The sequence below is a fragment of the Mobula hypostoma genome, chromosome 21, assembly GCF_963921235.1.
Source record: "Mobula hypostoma chromosome 21, sMobHyp1.1, whole genome shotgun sequence".
Lineage (NCBI taxonomy): Eukaryota > Metazoa > Chordata > Chondrichthyes > Myliobatiformes > Myliobatidae > Mobula > Mobula hypostoma.
Window position 1 is genome coordinate 42,585,448 of NC_086117.1, and position 11,515 is coordinate 42,596,962.

The 11,515-nt window shown below is 41.5% G+C and overlaps 1 protein-coding gene across 4 annotated transcripts in view; it reads left to right on the forward strand.

The window, feature by feature from the left end:
* slc31a1 (solute carrier family 31 member 1) overlaps positions 1 to 11,039 on the forward strand; it is an 83,986-nt gene extending 72,947 nt beyond the window's left edge. For 3 of the 4 annotated variants that reach the window (XM_063073844.1, XM_063073845.1, XM_063073843.1), the window contains exon 5: positions 7,109 to 11,038. In XM_063073844.1, the coding sequence (XP_062929914.1) occupies positions 7,109 to 7,310 (202 nt within the window). In that variant the 3' untranslated portion in view covers positions 7,311 to 11,038. Of the gene's footprint in view, positions 1 to 7,108 lie in introns of all 4 variants that reach the window. The other variant, XM_063073842.1, reaches the window with a different exon arrangement.
* The last annotated feature ends 476 nt before the right edge of the window (positions 11,040 to 11,515 follow it).

Here is an 11,515-nt window from a genome sequence, read left to right on the forward strand (position 1 = left end):
TACAGGACCTCCAGGTTGTGATTTCAGGATTGCTGCCTGTGCTACATGCTAGTGGGACCAGAAATAGGAAGATTATACAGTTTAACCCGTGGTTAAGGAGTTGGTGCAGGAGGGAGGGCTTCAGATTTTTGGATCATTGACCTCTCTTCCAGGGAAGGTGGAACCTGTACAGAAAAGAAGGTTTGCACATGAACTGGAAGAGGACTAATACCCTTGCAGGAAGGTTTGCTAATGTTGCATGGAGGGATTTAAGTTAGAGTTGAAGGGTGCTGGGAACCAGAGTTCCAAACAGATAGGAGAGTGGTTGTGGCAAAAAGATGTTGTTAAGCCTACACACACAGTCAGGGATCAAAAAGTTGGGCATGGTGGGGCGAATACTCTCAGCTGTGTATATTTCAATGTAAGGAGTACTGTTGGAAAGGCAGATGAGGTTAGGGCATGGATCAGTACATGGAATTAAGACATATGTAGTCATTAGTGAGACTTGGGCATGGCTGGCAGCTCAGTGTTCTGGGGTTCCATTGCTTTAGATGCAATAGAGCAGGAGGGAATAAGAGGGAGGGGTGGCATTACTAATCAGGCAAAATATCAGGGCGGACTGGGGAACTCATCTAGTGAGGCTTCATGGGTAGAAATGAGGAATAAGAAAGGTATAATCACGTTAATGGGACTACCCAACAGTCCGTAGGATTTGGAGGAGCAAATTTGTAGAGAGATCACAGACTGTTGTAAGAATAATAAGGTTGTGATAGTAGGTAACTTTCCACATATTGACTGGGACTCCTATACTGCAAAAGAATGTCTCGTATGTTCAGGAAAGTTTCCTTAATCAGTACATTGAAGTCCAAGCTTGAGAGAGTACGATTCCAGATCACCTATTAGGAAATGAGACAGGGCAGGTGACAAGTGTGTGCAGAGAAACACTTTGCATCTTGTAATTATAATGCTATTACTTTCAAGATAGTTATGGAAAAGGATAGATGTGGTCCTCAGGTTGAGATTCTAAATTAGAGAAATTTTGATGGTTTTAAAAAGGATCTAGCAAGTGTGGACAGGGACAGGTTGTTTTCTGGCAAAGGTGCACTTGCTAAGTGGGAGGCCTTCAAAGGTGAAATTTTGAGAGTGCAATTTGTTTGTTCCTGTCAGAATAAAAGGCAAGGGTAATGGGTTTATGGAACCTTGGTTTTCAAGAGGTATTGAGGCCTTTGTTAAGAAAAAGGAAGAGGTACATCGCAGGTACAGGCAGGAAGGAACAAATTAGCTACAGTTGCAAGAAAAAGTTTCAATCTCATCTCATTGATTAGAACACCTGACTCCAAATAACTTTTGTAGAAAGCATTTCCCCAGAGGTTCACATATTTTATTGCAGCGGTCCCCAACCACCGGGCCGCGGACTGGTACTGGGCCACAAAGCATGCGCTACCGGGCTGCGAGGAAACGATATGATTTGGCGATATGAGTCAGCTGCACCTTTCCTCATTCCCTGTCATGGCCACTGTTGAGCTTGAACGCACGCGAGGTTATTACCTGCGCATCATCCGTGTCAGCGCGGGAAGGAGATCGACTCCTTGAGCTTCGAAATGACGGTGGGCTGAAAAGTATGTTTGACGTAACATCTCTGCCGGCATTCTGGATCAAATTCAAGGCTAAATATCCTGAGACAGCCACGAAAGCACTGAAGACGTCGCTTCCATTTCCAACATATCTCTGCAATGAATGCAATGAAAACTAAATTGCGGAATAGACTGGACATAAGGAACCCATTCAAGTATCGCTGTCTCTCGTCACCCCTCGATAGGACTGTCTTGTTGCAGGGAAACAAGCCCAGGGCTCCCACTGATTCAGCGATATTGGTGTGTTGCAATTATTTTATATGTTCATACGGGGAAAATATGTGCTGTGTGTTTAATATCCAAATGTTACTTAAAACATTGATTTATAAGTGACTTATATAACCATATAACAATTACAGCACGGTAACAGGCCGTATCTGCCCTTCTAGTCCGTGCCGAACGCTACTCTCACCTAGTCCCACCGACCTGCACTCAGCCCATAATCCTCCATTCCTTTCCTGTCCATCTACCTATCCGGTTTTTCTTTAAATGATAATATCGAACCTGCCTCTACCACTTCTACTGGAAGTTCGTTCAACACTTACTTCAAGCTCCCCTGTCTTCCCCTGATAATTGACTTATCACTATATTCACGCGAAGAAAATATGCGCTGTGTGTTTATTATTAAATTCATTAGGCAAACCCTTTTAGAAACGAAATTGAGTGTATTAGCCACTTATCACCTATATTCCGGTCGTGATTAACATTCCCCCCCCACCCCCAACAGAATGGACAAGAACGATTTGTAGGAAAAAAATCAGCACGTACACGCATGCGCACTGGTGCCCGCGCAAGGCTTCATGGTCTTGGTAGTCTTTTGGGGGTAAGCTCAACGTATTGGACAGCTACTGTTGTCCGTTGGCAACCCCACCCCCCCCCCCCCCGGGTCAGCCGGTACGCAAGAATATTGTCAATATTAAACCGGTCCGCAGTGCAAAAATGGTCGGGGACCCCTGCTTTATTGAACCTGGATTATGATTGTTTAAATGATGTACTCAGTATTGATGTTCATGTGTTACTAGTTTAGGCAGATTGTGTTTGTCTATTATTGTGACTTAGATGAAGATCAGACCACATTTTATGAGTAATTAATGCAGAAAACCTGGTAATTGCAAAGGGTTCACAAACATCTTCTTGCAACTGTACTTGAGTATAAGAAATGCAAGCGAACACTTAAAAGTTCAGAGTACATATATCATAATATACATCCCTAAGATTCACTTTCTTGCAGACATATTCAATAAATCCATAATCAGTGAAAGACTGCACTAACTTGGGCATTCAAACAGTGTGCAAATACAAAAATAAAGAAATAAGAAATGAATAAGCAAATAATAAATAACAAAACAATCGGTGAAGGGTCCTAAAAAGTGAGTCCATAGTTTCAGTGATGAGGTGTGAAGTTGAGTGAAATTATCCCTTTTGCTTCAAGAGCCTGATGGCTGGGGGATAATAACTGTTCCTGAACCTGATGGTGCGAGTCTTGAGGCTCCTGTACCTCCTTCCCGATGGCAGCAGCAAGAAGAGAGCATGACTTGGGTGGTGGGGGTCCCTGATGATGGATGCTGCTTTCCTGTTACAAAGGCCCATGTAGATGCATTAAATGGTGGGGAGGGCTTTACCCATGATGGACTGGGCCGTATCCACTACTTTTTGTAGGATTTTCGGTTCGTGTTTCATACCAGGCTATGATGCATCCAGTCAGTATACTCTCCACCACACGTCTTTCGAAGTTTGTCAGAGTTTTAGATGCCATGCTGAATCTTTGCAAACTCCTAAGGAAGCAGATGCATTGTCTTGCTTCCTTTGTAATTGTACTAGCATGCTGGACACATCCTCTGAGATGATAACGTCGAGAAGTTGCTGACTCTCTCCACCTCTGATCCGCTGAGGACCTCTGGTTTCCTCCTGAAAGAAATCATGAAGCCTAGAAGAAGGCATGAGGTTGCTCTAGCAGGCAAGGTGAAAGAGAATCCCAAGGGTTTCTACAGATACATTGAGAGTAAAAGGATAGCAAGGGACAAAATCGGTCCTCAGTATGATCACAGTGGTATTTATGCCTGGAGCTCAAAAAGATGGTGGAGATCTTAAATTGACGTTTTGCATCTGTATTTACTTGGGAGATGGACAGAATCTATAGATATGAGGAAATACAGCAGTGAGGTCATGGACACTTTACAGATTAGAAGAGGAGTTGTTTCCTGTCTTAAGGCATATTTCAGGGGCCTTAACTTAGATACTTCAAACATCTTAGGCATGGGTGAGGTGCCAGACAATTGGAGGATAGCTAATGTTGTTCCATTGTTTAAGAAAGGCTCTAAGAAGCCAGGAAATTTAGGCTGGTGAGCCTGACATCAGTAGTGGGTATTGAAAGGTATTCTAAGGGACTGAGTATTTGAGTATTTAGGCAATAGACAATAGGTGCAAGAGTAGGCCATTCGGCCTTCTGAGCCAGCACCACCATTCACTGTGATCATGGCTGATCATCCACAATCAGTATCCAATTCCTGCCTTATCCCCATAACCTTTGATTCTGCTATCTTTAAGAGCTCTATCCACCTCTTTCTTGAAAGCATCCAGAGACTTGGCCTCCACAGCCTTCTGGGGCAGAGTATTCCATTTATCCACCACTTTCTGGGTGAAAAAGTTTTTCCTCAACTCCTTTCTAAATGGTCTACCCCTTATTCTTAAACTGTGGCCTCTGGTTCTGGACTCACCCATCAGTGGGAACTTGCTTCCTGCTTCCAGCGTGTCCAATCCCTTAATAATCTTATATGTTTCAATAAGATCCCCTCTCAGCCTTCTAAATTCCAGAGTATACAAGCCTAGTCGCTCCAATCTTTCAATATATGACAGTCCTGCCATCCCGGGAATTAACCTTGTGAACCTATGCTGCACTCCCTCAATAGCAAGAATGTCCTTCCTCAAATTTGGAGACCAAAACTGCACACAGTACTGTAGGTGTGGTCTCCCCAGGGCCCTGTACAACTGCAGAAGGACCTCTTTGCTCTTATACTCAATTCCCCTTGTTATAAAGGCCAGCATGCCATTAGCTTTCTTCACCATCTGCTGTACTTGCATGCTTACTTTCAGTGACTGATGTACAAGAACACCTAGATCTCGTTGTACTTCACCTTTTCCTAACTTGACTCCATTTAGATAATAATCTGCCTTCCTGTTCTTACCACCAAAGTGGATAACCTCACATTTATCCACATTAAACTGCATCTGCCCACTCACCCAGCCTGTCCAAGTCACCCTCCATTCTCATAACATCCTCCTCGCATTTCACACTGTTACCCAGCTTTGTGTCATCGGCAATTTGCTAATGTTACTTTTAATTCCCTCATCTAAATCATTAATATATATTGTAAACAGCTGCGGTCCCAGCACTGAACCCTGCGGTACCCCACTGGTCACCGTCTGCCATTCCGAAAGGAACCTGTTAATCGCTACTGTTTGTTTTCTGTCAGCCAGCCAATTTTCAATCCATGTCAATACTCTGCCCCCAATGCCATGTGCCCTAATTTTGCCCACTAATTTCCTATGTGGGACTTTATCAAAGGCTTTCTGAAAGTCCAGGTACACTACATCCACTGGCTCTCCCTTGTCTATTTTCATAGTTACAATCTCAAAAAATTCCAGAAGATTAGCCAAGCACGATTTCCCCATTGTAAATCCATGCTGACTCGGACCGATCCTGTTACTGCTATCCAGATGTGTCGTAATTTCATCTTTTATAATTGACTCCAGCATCTTTCCCACCACCGACGTCAGGCTAACCGGTCTATAATTCCCTGTTTTTTCTCTCCCTCCCTTTTAGATAAATGGGGACTGATTAGAGATAGTCAACATGGGTTTGTGCGTGGGAGCTAGTGCCTAACCAATCATAAAAAGCTTTCTCAAGGAAGTTACCAGGAAAGTTGATGAAGACAAGGCAATGTATGTATGTTGTCTACATGGACTTCAGCAAGGCCTTTGACAAGATCCTGCATGGGAGGTTGGTCTAAAAGGTTCAGTCAATTGGCATTCAAGATGAGGTATTAAATGAGATTTGCAGAAGAAGCCAGGCAGTTTTTTGGATGTCTGCCTCTCTAACTGGAGGCCTGTGACTCGTATGCCAAGGGATCAGTGCTGTGTCCGTTGTTGTTTGATAACTGTGTCAACAATCTGGATGATAATGTAAAATGGATCAGCAGATTTGGAGATGACATCAAGATTGGGGCAAGGAAAACTATCAGAGCTTGTAGCGGGATTTGGATCAGCTGGAAAAATGGACTGAAAAATGGCAGATGGAATTTAATGCAGACAAGTGTGAAGTGTTTCACTTTAGGAGGACCAACTAGGGTAGGTCTTGCATAGTGAGAGGTAGGACATTTAGATTAGAGGGATCTGGGAATACAGATCCATAATTCATACAGATAAATGGGGTCATAAAGCTTTTGGCACATTGGCCTTCATAAATCAATGTATTGAGTACAGAAGGAACACACATAAGAGTTGCTGGTGAACACAGCAGGCCAGGCAGCATCTCTAGGAAGAGGTACAGTCGACGTTTCGACGAAGGGTCTCGGCCTGAAACGTCGACTGTACCTCTCCCTAGAGATGCTGCCTGGCTTGCTGCGTTCACCAACATTTTTTATGTGCGTAGCTTGAATTTCCAGCATCTGCAGATTTCCTCGTGTTTGCGTATTGAATACAGAAATTGGGGTGTTATTTTCAAATTGTGTAACAAGTTGGTGAGGCCTATTGTGCACAGTTTAACTACTGGAAAGATGTACATAAGATTGAAAGAGTGCAGAAAAAATTTACAAAGATGTTGTCAGGACTTGAGGACTTGCAGTAGGGAAAAGTTGACTAGGTTAGGACTTTATCCCTTAGAACATGGTAGATTGAGTGGAGATTTGATAGAGCTATTCAAAATTAAGGGGGAATAGACGGGGTAAATGCAAGCAGGATTTTTTCCACTGTGATTGGGTAGCACTACAACGAGAGGTCATGGATTAAGGGAGAATATTTAATGGGAACATGGGGAAACTCAGGGTGGTGAGAGTGTAGAATGCTCTGCCAACACAAGTGGTGGATGTACAGTAGGTTCAATTTCAACATTTAAGAGAAATTTGAATAGGTACATAGATGGGAGGGATATGGAGGGCTGTGGTCCGGGTATAGATGGATGGGACTAGGCAAATTAATGGGTTGACACAGATTAGATGGGCTGAAGGGCCTGTTGCCGTGCTGTGATGTTCTGTGGTTCTAAGTGGAATACTGCAGTATATATAACCTGGGTGATTCTCTTGTCTGTTCTATTTACTCATCCTGTTGTAATTGCAAAATAATTATGGGATGAGGTTGAAAGACTCACAACTTTTCAGAGTCACTGTTCATGTGGAAGCGGTGACTGGTGCCTCCTAATGTTCCCACAAGTTTGTCACCTACCCCGTGTCCCACTCAGAGCCATGTTATTTCACTAACTTTACTTTTTGTGCTTGCAGACAGCAGATGTTCAGCATTCCCCACCTCATCCAGACTGGACTGCATATTGTACAAGTTGTCATCAGTTACTTCCTCATGCTGGTCTTCATGACCTACAATGGTTACCTCTGCATCGCAGTGGCATTGGGCGCAGGTGCTGGATATTTTCTCTTTAGCTGGAAGAAAGCTGTTGTGGTGGACATTACAGAACACTGTCATTAACGCCAGCTAGCAGTGGCAATCCTAAAGAATGAATGTCCTCAGTACAACGGTCTAATACACAGACACAATAATATACCTATATATATATATATATCAAATCTATCTTCCCCTCTCTTTTAATGTGTGTGTTCAGACTCTAGTTTAAAGACTATTTGTTTATTTTTGCACCTTAATTACCATCAGGGAATGGTTGCCATTTACCTTCCTGCAGACTGATACTGATGCATGATGTATTGGTGCTGAGGCAACTGCAAAGACTGAAGTCTGAGCACAGATTAAACCCACCAGTCATTGATTTATCTGGAGTCACGTGTAAAGTAGTTACCTTCTCTCATACTTTGTAACATTCTCATCAAATTATTTGTTGGATTCTAGTTTGACTATTAATGCATTAATCCCATTGATTTTAATTTAGAAATAGTTGCCTCAAATGTTTTTTTTTGTTGAAGAGAGGATCAACATAAAAAAAAAATGGTTAGTGTCTAAAATGAGGCTCTGCTTGGTCAATTATCCCTCTCTGCCTGCCTCTGCCCACCTCTGCAAGCGTGGCCGTCTCTGCCCACTTCTGCACACGTGGCCGTCTCTGCCCACCTCTGCACACGTGGCTCTCTGCCCCAGCCATGCCTTCCCATGCTCTCTTGACCAATACTTAACAACTATTGATAGTCACTTAATAACTAGTGTCTATATATAACTTTCGATCATTTCATCCTTAAAACATTCATAGTATATTTTGATGACGTTATTGGTATCTGATTTTTCATGAACACTTTTCAATTTTTAAATCTAAACCAAGAAACACATCCACGAGGAAATCTGCAGATGCTGGAAATTCAAGCAACACACACAAAAAGTGCTGGTGAACCAGGCGGGCCAGGCAGCATCTATAGGAAGAGGTACAGTCGACTTTTCAGGCCGGGACCCTTAGTCCTGATGAAGGGTCTTGGCCTGAAATGTCGACTGTACCTCTTCCTATAGATGCTGGCTGGCCTGCTGTGTTCACCAGCATTTTTTATGTGTGTTGCAAGAAACATATCTGTATTTTTCACCTCTCTATCGTCCAGCCTCCATACCAGCCTGTCGTCCAATAAAATAGTCTGAACTTCAGATATCCTTGATTTGTACTTGTGCAGTGGACTTGTATTACTTTTAAACTTGCATATTGATTCCAGATTGCTGTGTGGAATCACTTGGTAGTTATGATAGGAATTTTATTCCTTATTGGCACGGAGAGAATTTATATTACTGTCAACTGGAGGACTGGAAGACTCCTTTTAATTTTCTTAGATGCTGCTGAATCTGCACAGGCATAGTACAAATCTTTTTCTGGGACCAATAGGAATGAACATAGTCTTCCTGAATTTATTTTTAAATGTATTTTTAATAAGCTTGGGACTATCATAGGCTTGACCAATTAAGTGATTAGTCTACATTACTGGAAAGAGGAGTCAAGTCCTTACGACTAAAGCAGAAAAGAAAATGCTGGAGCGGCTGGGGGAGCTCTTGTGAGAAGAGAAAGAGAGTTAACATTTCAGGTCAATAATCATTTGTTAGCTTATCAAAACATTTTCTGAGGAAATTGTCTGATCCAATGTAGGTAGATGACTTAAATTGTTAAATGGTTCTCTCTCCTCCAATGATGCCTGACCTGCTGAGTATCTTCACCTTTTTATTTTTATTTCATTATCTACAATTCTTTTGTTTTCCTTAAAATTACTTGTCCTGTTTCAGTTCTAAATGATACGGAAAACATTTTTGATGCCTTCTTCACATAATCATTTGAATGGGAAAACTGTCTGTAAAGCAACGATGTGGATTTCTGTGGTTCTGCTAGAATAAAATGGGTAACGTCCTTTTTCAAATAACTGTACTGAAGTTTCACACGCTGGGATAATCTGTCATATCTCGAGCAGTTGAGTTTGTAGTCTGTTCCATCATGGAGATGTCACGGTTAAATGAGAATGTTGCTTTCATTCTGCATCTTCCGCCGGGTTAGTGGATTGCTTGGCTTTTTCCCTAGCCTTACTCTGACCTACAATGGTGAATGTAGAACACCAAAATATTCTCCTCCAAGGGTCACTTTACTGTTTGGTTTCTTAAGACAGCGGACAATGTGCTTGCTCATTGAGCCGCCTTTTAAGTCATGTCCTTCTCCCCAATAGAACTTAAAGGGCAGCACCGTTCAACAAGTGGTAAAGTGTTAGGGAAGTAAAGAAAAGTGAAATACTTCCCCATCTGAGCTGCTAATTATTCCAAGAACCGAACTATTTCATTGGTTTGGATTATTGCCGCCTTTTGATGGTCCACTGCTCTCTTTTGTTATTGATATATGGATTATAGCTGATGGAATGAGTACTGCAGTCAAATACTTTTGTTGCAACACATCCACTTTATTCTTATGGAGGTAATTAGAGCAGGGTGGAATTTTAATGTACTGTTATTTGTTTAAAAACTGAGGCACTATGCATTTTGACTTGAAGCTTGCTGTCAGAAAAATGGGGATACTAAGTGGAAAAAGCCAACACTTTGTTAATCAGATCCATCCATGTTACCATTGGTGCTCTTTTGAACCAATGTAAGAATGGAACAGAGTTTAGTTCTGCAGAAAAATAAACTTGATTTATTTGGCTGTGTACAACTGAAACACTACAAATCCTGACTAGTTTGGTGATGACCCAGTCATTTAGGGGTGAAAATACTGATTGATATTACATGTAATTCTAGAACAAACTTTGAATAATGTAGCTGTGCTATTCTTGCAACATGCTGAAGAAATCAATTTTTAATGTATAGTTATCCACCATGTCAATTTTTTCAAAATAATTCTGCCTTTATCTTGCCCCTTTCTCTTAGTCTGTTTTTGTAAATCTTGAAATATCAAGTACCTCTGGCTGGCTTAGTGCTTTGCGTAGACAGGGCGGCTCACAGTGACCAACCTGCAGCTGATGACCACAATGTGCAGGATGCAGATTTGTGTCGCAATTCACAATGTCCTTTGGGCTGGTCAGTGGAGAGTTACACACCTGCATCAAGGTGCATGTACGTCTGAATCTTTCTGGAGTGATTTGAAAGAAACTTGCTTTCTTGAAAGAAATCAATTTATTAAAATGTAAACTTTCCCAAAAGAACAAGTGGAAGGAAGTTACTGGGGATTTTTGAAATGAAATTTGGCTCCAGACTGTATATACTGGTTATGCACTGTTGGTTTCTATGCTGCCTTATCCTGGATTAGACGCTGATGTGTAATTGATTGTGCCATTTCACATCCATTTTGCCAAAAATCAGCACTGATGGAAAATTTTAAACACAAAGTATTTTATTTCTGGGATGAATGACCAACCAAATGTATAAATTGTGAAAGATCTGACTAGGAAATTCTGTACTTATTTGTAGTAGTTTTAGATTTATCAACCTTGTTTAAGGTGCTACACATCACCTCTTGCTGCACTTTTCCCAAATATTCCTCCATGTTCATTTGAAGCTCAGTGCCTTCAGTATCTCCTCAAATCATGAGCAAAGATTTCCATAGTTTACACCTTTCATTGTTTCTCTGTGGTCTGGCTAATTCATAGAAGTCCTGATGACTCCTCTGACACCCCAACACCTTAGTGTTACAATGTTACCTTTGTGGTGATTTTTCATGATCAGTACTTTTGATAACCAGTACTTTTGAGAGCTGTATAATTTTTGCCGGAAAAAATGTATCATGCTTATTTTCAATAAATGTTTAGTTTTTATTATCTTTAACTATGTCTCAGTTTTCTCATTAACAAAGTACCTTATTCAGTGAACATTTCTGATGGGGAACATTCTGCAAGATCAACAGGTTAGCCAACAAGTAAAAATTCTGACTTGTGAATGGGATTCCCCATTGAGACTGTAAAATAGAAAAATGAAGAGATACATAAAGTTGTCAGACTTAGTCAGATGAACTTGCATTTTACATTATAGAAGCATTGACTCTCTAGCCTACTAAATAATTGAAGCCTGCAATATGTAGCTGTGTTGGAGATAAGAAACCCCCTCAATGAGGCGTGTGGTAATCGGAGAAGATGGGTCTGCACCTTGTGAATCAAGACTTCTGTCTGAATAAAGAGATCACCAGACCCTGACTAAAGGCAGGGGTCTGCAAGTGCAATATGATTGTGCAGGGAAGTTTATATTGGAAACCACTGATCAGATGCTCTTCTTGCCTTTGGTCAAGT